This window comes from Pan paniscus, chromosome 2 (assembly GCF_029289425.2).
Source record: "Pan paniscus chromosome 2, NHGRI_mPanPan1-v2.0_pri, whole genome shotgun sequence".
Lineage (NCBI taxonomy): Eukaryota > Metazoa > Chordata > Mammalia > Primates > Hominidae > Pan > Pan paniscus.
The window spans coordinates 38,725,588-38,741,878 of NC_085926.1; the positions used below are offsets into that span (position 1 = coordinate 38,725,588).

The following is a 16,291-nucleotide window of genomic DNA, read 5'->3' on the forward strand; positions in this document are numbered from 1 at the left end:
AAATTAGAAAATCTTAACTCAGAATTATAGGTTGTTGGGAAGCTTTGATGGATATTTCTGGTTTGTCAAATCAAACACAGACCCAGAAATTATGGAGAGAGTGCTCTCTAAAGACTATTTTCAGTGCTTCACCAGAAGGCAAGTGCCCCAGCTCAACAGCAGCTAATGGAGTTGCATCCTCTCTTTGGTGGTATTTGGCTCTGCAAGGTATTTCTTGACGTTGGGTTGCAGCATTCAGATGTAATTTTTAATAAGCCCAATGTGTTATTTCCTAAGTGCTTTTTCTGGTGAATGAAGAAAATCATTGGGTATTGGGAAAAAGTCAAGTTCTCAGCCGTTGAGCCACTTGCACCACTGATGTCTGATTGTTACAAATCCCGATATTCAGGCTCTGAAAGCAAAGATTCATAATATTCAAATTCTGAATGGATCACTGAGATACCCAACTTGTATTCATAAAAATGGTAACTTAAAAAATTTCATTCCTTATTTTTAAAACTCTGTGTAAGCCTTTCCCATTTGCCAGCCAAAGCAATTCAGTGTGGGAGAGCAGCCTCTCTTACTCACTTTTCATTTCAGCCCAGTAGGCCAAAGAGATGTACACTAAGTGACCACAATCAGTTTGTATTCACAATTTCCACTGTGTACCTCAACAGCAAATCAGAATCTGGAGGCATATTACAGACCCCCAGCTGCGTTCCGTGAATAAGGTATGCACTAGCATTGGGATCTGGGAGCAGCATCTTCTATCTGGATAGTGATACCTTTCCTTGCTGACCATGTGGCTGGAGTTTCTTCAATGGCAATTTAACACCTTTCCTCTTTTAAAAAAAAGTTTTGGTAAAATATGCATAATATACATAACATAAAATTTACCACTTTCACCATTTTTAAGTACACAATTTAGTGGAATTAAGTACATTCAGTGTTGTGGAACTATCACCACTATCTGTTTCCAAACTTTTTTATAATCCCGAACAGAAATGTACCCATTAAATAATAACTCCCCATTCCCCCTCTCTGGCAACTTCCATTCTACTTTCTGTCTCCATGAATTTGCCTGTTCTAGGTACCTACTAAAGGTGGAATCATGCAACATTTGTTCTTTTGCGTTTGAGTTATTTTACTTAGCACAATGCTTCGTCAATGTTGTGGCATGTATCAGAATCTCATTCATTTTTAAAACTGAATGATATTCAATTGTTTACATATATACTACATTTTTTATCCATTCATCTGTTGATGGACATATTTGGCTATTGTGAATAACGCTGCTACAAACATTAGTGCATAAGCCAACATACCTTTTAAAGTCTGTTTCATAGGTTCAAACTAATTTTTAATTAAACCAGAGAGCTCTTCTTTTAAAATTAGCTTCATGATAAATAGAACAAAAAGTGACTGAGTCTTTCCCATATATATAGTGAAGATATGCTGACAACTTACTTATTCATAGTTTTGTTCAACTATAAAATAAAATGTCTGCTCGTATACCTAACAGTCATTGACTTTAAATGCCAGTCACATTATAAGGAATGCAATACTTCTAATAAAGGAATTATACCAATTGTTTTTCTTGTTTCTTCTCCAACCACAATATTTGTAATTGATTTGGAAACTGGTTTTGTATCTTACCAGCAGGAGTGCAATTGTGCTTATTTTTGATATGAGGATGAGTGATGACTCTATAGTTTTGTTGTCTTCTCAACATTTTACATAAAATTTTCACAGTTTTATACTGGAAAGCCTTATTTTGTGCTTGTAGTAGAGATATTCAATTGGTTTAAAAGTGGGGTTGATAAGCTTTATTGGAAAATAATATGGAAGTTTTGATAGCTTTATATCATTACTTGACAAAAACGTTAGCAGATAATAAACTGGGTACTAGGACAAAAGGATCATTGGTCCAATAAAATTCAATTATCATTATTCATTGTCATGGCTCCCATTTTCTTATATATTTTTGTCTGTTTTTGGGAGATTATCCACATCCATTGTCCACTTGTCTCATGACAAACAGATTCATGCTTTGTATTTTTACAATGGAGGCCATTCATTACTTACATTGTGACCTTATTTCACATTGTAGGATTTATATTTCTATTTTTATCATTATTGTTATGCTTCAGAAAACCACTTTCGAAGTGATGACTCTTTTTTTTTGAATTGTGATATTATGCAAAGCGACAGTAATAATGGCAAATGCAAGTCTGACAAGTGTAAATAACTGTCAGGTGACAATAAAATACATTAGTCAAGATAAACTGCCTATGATTAACTCCATGTTAACCATTATGAATGAAATCAGTTTTTGAAGCACATACACTGTTTTTGAAAACATAAAAAGTTAGAAATTCTATGAATATAATAATTAATCTTACATGTTAGATTTTAAAATTATATGTGCATACAGATCCTTAGATCACTTGTTGAGAAACATTGTAGGAGATGGAGAGAGATGAATTGCTCTGCTAAACAAAGTAAGAATAAGTTGGAGTTCCCAGGGACAATTCAGGAGAGAGTTGGAACATCCCAAAGGGACAGTTTATGAAAGAAGATTACAGGCCAGCCTCATTTAGCAAAATAGATAAAATGAAATACACCTAATTGAATCCAGCAAAATGATCAGCTGGAACCATTAAAAATAGACTAGCAAATCTGTTAGTTTACAGATTTACTATATTAACAGATGAAAGACTATATGATAACCTCAATAAATATAAAAATACTGATAGAAGCCAACACCCATTCATGATGAAAGTCTCAACAAACAAGAAATGGAAAAAATTGATATAAAAAGTAATTATGAGACTCTCATAAACATCATAATAGTGAAACATTAGAAGCACACACTTTAAAATCAAGAGCAAAATAAATATGCTCACTGTCATAGTTTTGAATTACCATCATGTTGAAGGTCCCGGCCAATTCAATAAGACAGGAAAAATAAACAGGTGGTATAAGAATCATAAAGGAAGAAACAAGTTTGTCATTATTTGCAGATAATATAACTGTCTAAATAGGAAGTCCAAGGGAATCTACAGAAAAATTTAACTTTAAGGAGCTCAGCAGGGTTGCTGGATGCAAAATCACTATATAGAAATTAATAATATTAAGACAGTTCAGCAATAATAAGTATTCAACAGGGCAACCAAAATTGCAATGTACCTAGGAAAAAGACATTATAAAATGTTGTAGAAAAATATTAAAGAAGACCTGTATAAATTAAGAGATCTGCCATACTGATGTGTGGGAAGGCTTCGTATTGTAAATGTGGTGATTCTTCCTGTGGTGATAAATCAATTCAGTGCATTACCAAACAAAGTTTCCACAGAGTTGTAAGAAAAGAGCTGGAAAATGTGACCCTTAAACTGGTATGGAAAAGTAAAGAAACAAGAACCAAAATAATTTTCAAGAAGACAAATAAGGAGGGGCATGTGAATCGACCAGGTCAAGTCTTACTATAGAGCATTTAAATCCACGTGGTATTGACTCAGGATGTGACAATGAGATTACTGGGAGAAACAGATTCAGTAGACATGGGAATCTGGTGCATGGCAGAAGCAGTGGTAGGAACCACTTGGGAAATGATGTATTGAAAAAAATGTTGGAATAATCCATATGGAAAAATATTGGAAGCCTATCTCATACCACACACATACAAAAATAAATTCTAGGAGATTGAAATACCTAAATGTAGAAAGGAAAACTGTAACTTTGAGGAGAAAACACAGGATAATATCTTTATGGAATACTATATGGCAATAAAAAATGAATGAATTAGGTCTACATGTATCCATTTGGGCAAATCTCAAAAACATAATTTTAAAACATCAGATAAAGCACACATATAAAATGATAACAGTTCCATAAATTTGAAAAGATACAAATCAATACTTTATGCATGCAGTGTTAAACACCCACTTCCCCGTTTGCAGTAGATTCAGCTTCATTTCACATGTTCTTTGCCAGGTGAGAAAACATTTATCTTCTCTACAACCAAATTGCTATAATTTGTCAAAGGTTTTCCAGAATATTGTTATGGTTAGAGGTGAGTGTCCTAGGGTCATCAAAGAGCCTCTTCGATGATTCTCTGAAACCAGGGCATGGGGAGAGTAGGAAAGTTCTAGTCTTGCCCTTCTTAACAATTTTTGACCCCCTGCTCTCTTTACCTTCTGGTGCCCAATCTGAGGAAGAACCTCTAGTTTCTTCCCAAGCAAAAGAGGGGATTAGAAAATGGAATATCTATCTTTATCTTTCCACAAGCAGACAGATAGGCAGGCATGCAGAAAGACATAGAGCTACCATTATCAGCAGGTAATTGTGCAAAGCTAATGTTTCAGCAAGGAATAATGGAAGGGAGGGAAGATAAGGAAAAAGATTGTGTTAAGAACATGGCAATAAGATTGGTTTCTGATTCCTCACTGGCTACAATTTAATGCTTTTTCAAAAGTATACAGCATGATCTTTGGAGCCCCAGTCTATCCCAAGGACATTTATTATCTTCCTCTGGGTTCTCAGCAACATAGGAAACACCTAATGGCTATTATCAATTTGCATTTCAAAAAGAAAATCTAGTCTGATTATTTCCACGAGGCCAAGGATGCTGAACATCATCCAATACCTGTCACATAAATTCCCAGGATTGTGACCATATAGGTAGATTTGTATATGTTATACTTTTCATAGTGTGCATATAAAGGGAATTATGTCAACAGTTCAGTTAATACAAAATCTCCTAAAGAATGGATTTGATAATTACTGGGAATGGAAAGGATCCAACTTTGGAAGACGATTTGGCAATATCTCAAAAATTAAAATGTACACCCCTTTGACCTGGCAATTCTACTTCTAGAAATTCATCCCTTAATTTTACTCATATTATGTGTACAAAGATACATGTGTAAGGATACTCACCAAAAAATTAATATGTGGTGGCAAAATATGAGGATTATGTTAATTATGATAAATGTGAATGTCTATCAATAGGAAAATAGTTAAATAAACTTCACTTCATCTATGCAAATGAAATCTGTTCAGCTAATTTCTACAAAACAGCTGCTGCTGGGATTTTTTTGGGGATGTCATTGAATTTATAGGCTAATTTGGGCAGCACTGACATTCTAACAATTATGAATCTTCTAATCCAGTCACATGAGACATCCTTTAATGCATTTAGGTACTTTAAAATTTCTCTCAATAATGCTGTATTATTTTTTAGTATAAAGGTCTTGTGCATATTTTTACAACAGCATTTCGATTTATTAGATCTACTGTTTTTCTATTTTGTAATTTATTGCTTTTTATAATTATTAACTTCTTTCTTTCATTTGTTATCCTTTTTCTAGTTTTGTTAGGTCTTTAAATAATTTCTTTTCAGCTTTTACTGATATAAATATTCTATGCTTCCATGCTGTGACTTATTCCCTGAATATGTATGTCTTTAACTTCACTCTCTAGGTTCTGATTAAACTGTTTTTTATCTTTTCTTCCCTCGAAATTATATAATTTTAGTTTATAGTTTGTCTTTTGTCCAAGAGTTCTTTAAGAGAGATTTTTAAAAATTATCAAGTGGAAAGTCCTCTCATTTTATTAAATTTGGTTATTTTTTTAACTCTATTTCATTATGATCAGAGAATGTTTTCTATATTATTTCCACTTTCTGGAGCTTATTGAGGTTTTTGTCATGGCTTAATATTTGGTTTGATATGTTTGGTTTTTTGAAAAGGAGGTGCATTTTCTATTGTTAGGGAAGGTAGTTTGCTATATATTAATCAGATACATTATATTAATTATATTACTAGATCATCTATAATTTTACATAGTTTTTAATACATTTGATCTGTTATTGGCTAAAATTAATTGAAAATTTCTATTCCTACTATGGTTTTATTTATCCTCCTACTCTAATAATTTCTGATTTATAAATATTGTTGCCATCTTATTTGTTGCAAAGATATAGATTACTATCGTCTTTAATATTAATATGTCTGTGCAATTTTTGTCCTATTTCATGCTTTTTGACTGAGATTCCACTTTCTCTGATATTAAAATCACGGATCCTGCTTTCTTTGTTTGCCTTTGCTTGTGTCTTTTGAATTCTATAATTTTAGCCTTTCTGTATCACCGTGAGGAGTATTTTTTTTATTCAACATAGAGTTGGGTATTGCTTTGTAATGTAATAGGCATTTTTAAAAACAGGTGAGTCAAATCCATTTATATTTAGTGACATGACAGATTTGCTTAGTCTTAGCTTGTTTATATTATTTCATATGACGTATTTAGTTTTTAAAATATTAGGCTGGTACAAAAGTAATTGTGGTTTTTGCATTGTTGAAATTTGCCGTTTGATATTGGAATACATTCTTAAATAAATGTGACCATGTTATACATCATTTTAATGTGCATTTCTCACTTTTTTTTTTGCTAATGACTTATTACTTGCTGTTTATTTTATATTTATTTTAGACTATGGAAATTATGTTATACAAAAAGCAAATTCGAGCGATTTTCTTATTTGAGTTCAAAATGGGTTGTAAAGCAGCAGAGACAACTCAACATCAACAACGCATTTGGCCCAGGGATTGCTAACAAAGTTACAGTGCAGTGGTGGTTCAAGAAGTTTTGCAAAGGAGGTGAGAACCTTGAAGATGAGGAGAGTAGTGGCTGGCCATTGGAAGTTGACAATGACCAATTGAGAGCAATCATCGAAGTTGATCCTCTTACAACTGCACAAGAAGCTGCGGAAGAACTCAACGTTGACCATTCTACGGTCATTCGGCAGTTGAAGCAAATTGGAAAGGTGAAACAGCTCCATAAATGGGTGCCTCATAAGCTAAGGAAAAATGTTTAAAAAATCGTCATTTTGAAGTGTTGTCGTCTCTTATTCTATGCAACAAAAATGAACTATTTCTTAATCAGATTGTGATGTGCGATAAAAAGTGAATTTTACTTGACAACTGGCAATGACCAGCTTGGTGGCTGGACTGAGAAGAAGCTCCAAAGCACTTCCCAAAACCCAATTTGCACCAAAAAAAGTCGTGGTCACTGCTTGGTGGTCTGCTGCCGGTCTGATCTACTACAGCTTTCTGAATCCCAGCAAAGCCATTACATCTGAGAAGTATGCTCAGCAAATCGATGAGATGCACAGAAAACTGCAAGGCCTGCAGCTGGCATTGGTCAACATCAAGGGCCCAATTCTTCTCCACAACAACCAACTGCATGTCACACAACCAACAGTTACTTCAAAAGTTGAATGAATTGGGCTATGAAGTTTTGCCTCACCCACCATATTCACCTGACCTCTCACCAACCAACTACCACTTCTTCAAGCATCTGAACAACTTTTTGCAGGTGAAACACTTCCATAACCAGCGGGATGCAGAAAATGCCTTCCAAGAGTTCATTGAATCCCAAAGCATGGATTTTTATGCTACAGGAATAAACAAACTCATTTCTCATTGGCAAAAATGTGTTGATTGTAATGGTTCCTACTTTGATTAATAAAGATGTGTTTGAGCCTAGTTATAATGATTTAATATTTATGGTCTGAAACCCCAATTACTTTTGCACCTTTTCATTATTTGGCATGTCTTATTTGCTTTTTATTTTTTGATGTACAATTCTTCCAGTATTTAGAGTTTGTCATATTATTTGTTACAAATATATAGATTACTAAAGAGTTTGTATCTTTATCCTAGTGGTTGTCTTTATAAGTAAAAACTTATTATAAATTTATAATTATAATTAAAACCATGTAATACATTGTCCTTAGTGTACTATTTCTTTAATCAAAATCTCTCATTTCCATTTGGTGATTCCTTTCCTCTCTGTTTTATCCATCATCTGACTGTATTTAATAATATCTTTTTGTGCTTACCTTTGTACTGTCAAGTGTAATTATTTTGTCCATTTCTTTATTTGTCAACTTTAAATAATACTCTTTAACTTCTTGTTATTATAGAAGCAGCAGTAAGTGAACATACTCTGCTCACATGTTCTTTCCTCTTTCTGCTTCCATTTCTTGCTATTTGTATCATGTCAACACTTGCAGGGCCTCTGGGGCTTGTTGGGCAGGGGGGGCGGTAAAATGCCTTTATTCTCATTTTTATCCCCCTCTGGAGGCACCGTGGTTTAGCAAACCCTGATCTGCTAAGTGATTTACCACTTCTCCACCCACTTTTGGTCTTCCAATTGTTTTGACATCATTTGTCCTCTGTGTTTTCCATTCTCTTTCTCTTTGTTCTTGTATATTTATACTGTTCTTTTCCCCGTGCTGTCATTCTATTGGCATTTTGAGAGGGTAGGGTAAAACATATGCATTCTTTCTTCCATATTTAACCACAATCTCCAAATAACTCCCAAATAACTCATTTTGCAAAAAAATGTTTTATATTAAAACTCCAAAAGAAGCATAGACATTTTACATGCTATATGATCTCAACAATATTAAATATAATTTCATGATTTTGTGATTTCTCTACTTAGTAACCATCTTCTGATTTATATTTTCAGTGTTCTGCATTTTTTGCAATGGTCATTTATTTGAAAAAATTATTGGGTTTTTATTATGATATGTAGCATGCATAATAAAAATGTACATAAGACATAAATTAATTGTTTTAAAACAAATGTTTGTGTATTAGTCAGCCTTTGTTGCCTTAACAAAATACCATAGACTGGGTGGCTTATGCAACAGAAATTTATTTTCTCACAAATCTGGAGGTTGAAGCCTGAGATTGGGATGTCAGCATAGTTGGGTCTGGGAAAGAGTCTCTTTCTAGCTTATAGATGTCTACCTTGTCCTTGTGTTCTCACACAAACGGGAGAAAGCTGTCTCTTTCTCTTATAAGGACACCAGTTCTACCACTTAAGGGCTCTACTCTTGTGACTTCATTTAACCCAATCACCTCCTTAAAGGCCCAATCTCCAACATAGCAACATGGGGGGTTTGTTTCAACATTTGAATTTTGAGGGGACACAATTCACTCCATAGCAGCTTGTGTGACAACTACCCATGCCATAAAATGGAACGTGACCAGCACTTCACCAGCTCCTTCCCAATTACATCCTCCCTCTTCTGCCCTGGAGGCCACTATTCTCCTAATTTTTGGTACTTTTTCTTGCCTTACTTTATTGATGCTTTTTACTCCATAAGTATGCATTCCTAAACAAAATAGTTCAGTTTTGCTTGATTTCAAACTTTATATAAATGAACCATGTTTATGTAATCCTTTGCATTTGGCTTTTTTTGTTCAATATTACGTTCTTAAGACTCATCCTTATTGTTGCGCAGCACTAAAGTTTATTCATTTTTATTGCTGTAAGTTTTCTCATTTTAGAATATAACAGAAATAGTTAATGTACTCAAAGTTTATGGACATTTGAGTGGTTTCCGGTTTGGGGTTTTTATGGGCAAATGTTCATAAACTTTCTTGTAGCTGTAATCTGGTGTCCACAAGTACATATTTCTGTTAAACATAGGTACCTAAGAGTGTAATAGAAGAATACAGCATATGTATGCTTACACCTTTCCAAAGAGGTTGTCCAAATTTACACTCCCACCAGCAGTGTGTGAGTTTCTGTTGCTCCATGTCATTCCCAATACTTGGTATTGTGACACTTTAAAAAATTTCCCTTCTATGATGAACATGTAATAAAATCTCAGTGTGATTTTAATTTGCAACTCTTTAATTTAAAAAAAGGTTAAGAATACTTTCATATGTTTATGGCCATTTGGATTTCCACTTTTGTAAAGTGCCTATTCAGATTTTGTGCTATTTTACAAGTGGTTGTTCTGACATTTTTCTAATTGATTTGTAGAGTTCATTACTCTGAATATAAGCACTTGCTTTTTCATGCTCTTAAAGTTGTCTTCTGATGAACATTCTTAATTATAGTATACTAAAATGTATCAGTTTTTTCCTGTATAGTTAGTGCTTCTTGTGTCATATGTAATAAAGTTTTTCTTAGTCTGAGGTCATAAGATATTCCTCTTTGTTTTTTCCTTTCAAAAAGCTTATCCACCACGATCAAGTCGGCTTCATACCTGGGATCAAAGCTGGTTCAACATACGCAAGTCAATAAACGTAATCCATCACACAAACAGAACCAATGACAAAAACCACGTGATTATCTCAATAGATGCAGAAAAGGTCTTCAACAAAATTCAACACCCATTCATGCTAAAAACTCTCAATAAACTAGGTATTGATGGAATGTATCTCAAAATAATAAGAACTATTTATGACAAGCCCCCAGCCAATATCATACTGAATGGGCAAAAACTGGAAGCATTTCCTTTGAAAACCAGCACAAGACAAGAATGCCCTATCTCACCACTCTTATTCAACATAGTATTGGAAGTTCTGGCCAGGGCAATCAGGCAAGAGAAAGAAATAAGAGGTATTCAAATAGGAAAAGAGGAAGTCAAATTGTCTCTGTTTGCAGATGACTTGACTGTATATTTAGAAAACCCCATCATCTCAGCCCAAAATCTCCTTAAGCTGATAAGCAACTTCAGCAAAGTCTCAGGGTACAAAATCAATGTGCAAAAATCACAAGCATTCCTATACACCAATAACAGACAAACCGAGAGCCAAATCATGAGTGAACTCCCATTCACAATTGCTACAAAGAGAATAAAATATCTAGAAATACAACTTACAAGGGATGTGAAGGACCTCTTCAAGGAGAACTAAAAATCACTGCTCAAGGAAATAAGAGAGGACACAAATAAATGGAAAAACATTCCATGCTCATGGATAGGAAAAATCAATATTGTGAAAATGGCCATACTGCCCAAAGTAATTTATAGATTCAATGTTATCCCCATCAAGCTACCACTGACTTTCTTCACAGAATTAGAAAAATCTACTTTAAATTTCATATGGAACCAAAAAAGAGCCTGCATAGCCAAGACAATTCTAAGCAAAAAGAAGAAAGTTGGAGGCATCACGCTACCCGACTTCAAGCTATACTACAAAGCTACACTACAAAGCTACAGTAACCAAAACAGCGTGATACTGGTACCAAAACAGATATCTAGACCAATGGAACAGAACAGAGGCCTCAGAAGTAACACCACATATCTACAACCATCTGATCTTTGACAAACCTGACAAAAGCAAGCAATGGGGAAAGGATTCCCTATTTAATAAATGGTGTGGGGAAAACTGGCTAGCCTTATGCAGAAAACTGAAACTAGACCCCTTCCTTACACCTTACACAAAAATTAACTCAAGATAGATTAAAGACTTAAACATAAGACCTAAAACCATAAAAACCCTAGAAGAAAACCTAGGCAATACCCTTCAGGACATAGGCATGGGCAAAGGCTTTATGACTAACACACCAAAAGCAATGGCGACAAAAGCCAAAATTGACAAATGGAATCTAATTAAACTAAAGAGCTTCTGCACAGCAAAAGAAACTATCATCAGAGTGAATAGGTAGCCTACAGAATGGGAGAAAATTTTTGCAATCTATCCATCTGACAAAGGGCTAATATCCAGAATCTATAAAAAACTTAAACAAATTTACAAGAAAAAACAACTCCATCAAAAAGTGGGCAAAGGATATGAACAGACACTTCTCAAAAGAAGACATTTATGCAGCCAATAAACAAATGATAAAAAGCTCATCATCACTGGTCATTAGAGAAATGCCAGTCAAAACCACAATGAGATGGCGTCTCATACCAGTTAGAATGGAGATCATTAAAAAGTCAGGAAACAACAGATGCTGGAGAGGATGTGGAGAGATAGGAATGTTTTCACACTGTTGGTGGGAGTGTAAATTAGTTCAACCATTGTGGAAGACAGTGTGGTGATTCCTCAAGGATCTAGAACCAGAAATACCATTTGACCCAGCAATTCCATTACTGGGTATATACCCAAAGGATTATAAATTATTCTACTATAAAGATACAAGCATGCGTATGTTTATTCCATTACTGGGTATATACCCAAAGGATTATAAATTATTCTACTATAAAGATACAAGCATGTGTATGTTTATCACTATTCACAATAGCAAAGACTTGGAACCAACCCAAACGCCCATCAGTGATAGACTGGATAAAGAAAATATGGCACATATACACCATGGAATACTATGCAGCCATAAAAAGGGTGAGTTCATGTTCTTTGTAGGGACATGGATGAAGCTGGAAACCATCATTCTCAGCAAACTGACATAAGAACAGAAAACCAAACACCGCATGTTCTCACTCATAGGTGGGAGATGAACAATGAGAGCACGTGGATACAGGGAGGGGGACCTCACACACCAGGGCCTGTGGAGGGGTTGGGGGCTAGGGGAGGGATAGCATTAGGAGAAATACCTAATGTAGATGATGGGTTGATGGGTGCAGCAAACCACCATGACATGTGTATACCTATGTAACAAACCTGCACTTTCTGCACATGTACCCCAGAACTTAAAATAAAATTTAAAAAATGGCTTTATATATTTACATTTCACAAAGAAAGTGAGGTGTTGATCCACCTAGAATTGATTCTTGTGTGTGGTGCAAAGTTGGATGTTTAATGTAGTTTTTCCAGTGGGATTCCTAATTCTTCAGCATCATTTTTTGAAGACCGCCTTTTCCCTGCTGTTCTGGGGTGCCACCTTTTCACACATTAGATGTTTACATATGTGTTGGTCTGTTTATGGACTGTCTATGCTGTTACATTATTCTGACCAATCTTACACCAATGGCACGCTGCTTCAATTAGAGCTTTATAGTAAATCTCGACATCCAGTAGAATGAGTTCTCCCACTTTGTATTTCTTCCTCAAAAGTTTCTTGGCTATAATTTGCTCTTTAAAATTTCATGTAAACTTTTGAGGAAGAAAATTTAAAGTTTAAAGTTTGTCAAGTAATACCAAAAGAAGCCTGTTGAAATATTGATTTGAGGATCATATTAGATTTATTAGTCATTTTGGGGAGTCTTTACAATGTTGAGACTTTGAATCTGAGAACATGTCTCCCCACTGATTTGGTTTTCTTTAAAAATTTTACACAATAGTTATTATAACTTTCCTTATAGAAATCTTACTTATACTTTGATAACCTTATTCCTAGATACTTGACATTTTAAAATGCCAGTGTAAATGGTATTTTTAAAAACTATTTTCTGTTTGTTGCTAGTGTGTATACACAATTGATTTATGTATGTTAATTTGTACCCAGCTACCTTACTATACTCTTTTATTAATTCTTACTGTTTATCTCTAGGTTATGTTGGATATTTTATGTATACAATCTTATTATCTGTAAATTACATCTTTGGTACTTTTTTCTTCTTGCACTTTTTTTTTCTTTGCTTTACTATGCTGGCTGAGACCTCCTTTACAAAGTGGAACTGAGAAGAACAGACATCTTTGGGTTTTTTTTTCTTTTGATCTCAAAGGGAAAGCTTTCCATGTTCACAATTAAGTATGACGCTTGATACTTTAAAACAATGAATACCCTTTATCAGAGTGATGCAATCCCCTTTTTAAAATTATTATACTTTAAGTTCTGGGGTACATGTGCAGAACGTGCAGGTTTGTTACATAGGTGTACACGTGCCATGGTGGTTTGCTGCACCCTTCAACCCGTCATCTACATTGGGTATTTCTCCTAATGCTATCCCTCCCCTAGCCCCCCACCCCTCAACAGGCCCCAGTGTGTTCCCCTCCCTGTGTCCATGTGTTCTCATTGTTCAACTCCCACTTATGAGTGAGAACATGCGGTGTTTGGTTTTCTGTTCTTGTGTTAGTTTGCTGAGAATGATGGTTTCCAGCTTCATCCATGTCCCTGCAAAGGACATGAACTCATCCTTTTTTATGACTGCATAGCATTCCATGGTGTATATGTGCCACATTTATTCCCTTCTATTTCAACTTTTCTAAGAATTTAAAAGTATAAATGGAAATTAAACTTTATCAAATGATTTTAGCATCAATTAAGAAGACTATGTGATTCTTTTCCTTTAATCTATTAATAAAAATATAACATTTTCTGTTGTGGCATGCATTACTGTTATGATTAGCAAAAAAAAAAAAAAAGAAAAAAGAAAGCTCTGCAAAGCACCTGTTATTATACCCAAAGGTATGTTAGGTTCAAGCTGGAGTGGAAGCATCCCTCCCAGATGTGTGGATATGGAATGTTTTTGGAAAACTCCCAGATTCTGAAACTACAGGGGTTTCACCCACTAACCTAGGGAAATAGAATAACCTCAGGAATACTAAGGTTACTTTGAGTCATATGAAGCATGATAACTTAAACAGCTTCATTTATGAGTTATTTTCTAAATATACTCCAGAGCCATTTGTTCTTAGTTCTGTCTCAGTTTTGCTCCTGTCTCTCTTTCATAGCAGGCCTTCTCAAAAGCATACCTTCTCTAAGGCATACATTTGTGTGTGCATCTAGCAGGTGAGTGAGTGTGTGTGTGGGGGGGGGAGGGAGTGGGGGCGAGGAGACTCATCTTCCCAGGCCACCTTAGACTTTCTGGGGCTGGGACTCAGGCATTTAAAAAATCTCCCCAAAAATTGCAATATGCAGCCAAAGTTGAGAACCACTAATCTGTATCTCCTTGAAACTGAAAATCATGTATGTTTATGAAACAAAGCTCACAGAAGGAGAGACCTGGTTATTACAAAGACACATAGACAATGAGATTCAGCATTACCCACATGAGGCATGGCAGGATAAATAAAAGACAAAGACTGCCAAGTGAAGGAAGAAAAGAAAGCAAAAAGAGATGGTACAATAATGATAGCAAATCTACTCACTCAATTTTCTCTGGAAGGTCAGTTCGGGTCATGCACACACAATTAACCAAAATAGTGATTGTAATAAATAAACTGAACCACCTGAAAGGCCTGTGTTAAGGAAAAGCTGAGATCACCAAGTCTCTGTGATGTCATCTAGGATCACCTTGATGCTGAATGATTACATTCATAAATCTTAGCTAATATTAGCTTTATGATCTTGTCACATAATAACCACTAACGTTTACTGAGTGCCTAAGCTAGGCTGAGTACTTTGTCCATGTTACTTCTAATACGACTGATCTACAGGTGGGTATAAATATCTACATTTTGAAGCTGAGAAACAGGCTGACAAAAAATAAAAGTTAAATAACTTTTCTCAGGTCATGCAGCTAGTCAACCATGCTGCAGAGGTGTGAACTCTTATCTGTCTGATAACAAACTCTGAGCAAGATAGAAGGAAACAGGCTCCCTTTTCCAAAATGTCCTTGTGCCCCGAAGCCTTCATTTCAGTATACAAAATGGCCTGAAATTTCATCTGGCAAATGTCTTTTTTATTCTAAAAAACAAAGAAAAGTTAGAAACTTGGAGATAAGTGAAGAGGTACAAACTTTCATGGGAATTAGTTTCATCAGATTGTTTGCGTAACTTAGTTGAGATCAGTTCCACCGAGGAAATGGTCTTCTGGGTAGGAACGGTGGAGGCAGGCACAGGGAAGTGAAATACTGGCTCAGGAAGAAAACCCCAAGTAGGATTAGGCTGGAGTGGAGAACTCTGAATAGCTAGAGTGGAGAATATTGACAGCAGACTATGGGCAAAGGGATTATCAAAAGGGGAGGGAGACATTGAAAGGAAGGTGGGTGGAAGGGGAAAATAGAAGGGAAGAAATGTTGGTGGGGAGAATCTAAAGGTAAATTGTTCCCACTTGGACATTTTTCTTAGGAATAGCTGGGCTCCCAACAGTGCTTCCTAAGGAAAAACAAAGCTTGAAGATAAGCTTGACCTACAGAGAGAGTACAACACTCATTTTTCAATTTGAGCAGAAGTATTTAAATGTATTTTAGTTTTCTGTAAATGCCTTGATGTGTCTAGTTTTACAGTTACTTAGGAACACATCTATTTTGAAAAGGAAAATTCTATTAATTAAACCACATTTTCCTGCTGACTTACAATTAAATTAAGAAATATGCTCACATGGGGGGGAAATGTTAATCCAAGGATTAAACTAAAACCGTGTCTCCAATTCTACAAATATTTAAAAGTAATGTATCTTATGTATAATATTAGTTATGAAAACATTCATAGCAAATGTGATTAGAATTATATTTTTGGTGAAATATTAATAATAGGGCCCTGAGAATTCTAGTATCTTTTGGGGCTGGAGTTACCAAATTTATGAGATTTAAATGCAGACTTTTGTGAGGAAGAGACCCCCTCAACAGCTTTTCTGTCCAGCTGTGACTCTACCAAGCAATTATTTACTCATCAAATCTCAAGATGAAGAGAATATTCACTGGTCACTTGGTTCTTTT

General features: G+C 35.1%; 1 protein-coding gene across 3 annotated transcripts in view; it reads right to left on the bottom strand.

Moving 5' to 3' along the window:
* SCN10A (sodium voltage-gated channel alpha subunit 10) overlaps positions 1-16,291 on the bottom strand; it is a 98,076-nt gene that overhangs the window by 76,169 nt on the left and 5,616 nt on the right. For all 3 annotated transcript variants that reach the window (XM_008951544.3, XM_008951543.3, XM_008951542.3), the window contains exon 3: positions 14,781-14,861. In XM_008951544.3, coding sequence (XP_008949792.2) covers positions 14,781-14,861 — 81 coding nt within the window. The remainder of the gene's footprint in view (positions 1-14,780; positions 14,862-16,291) is intronic.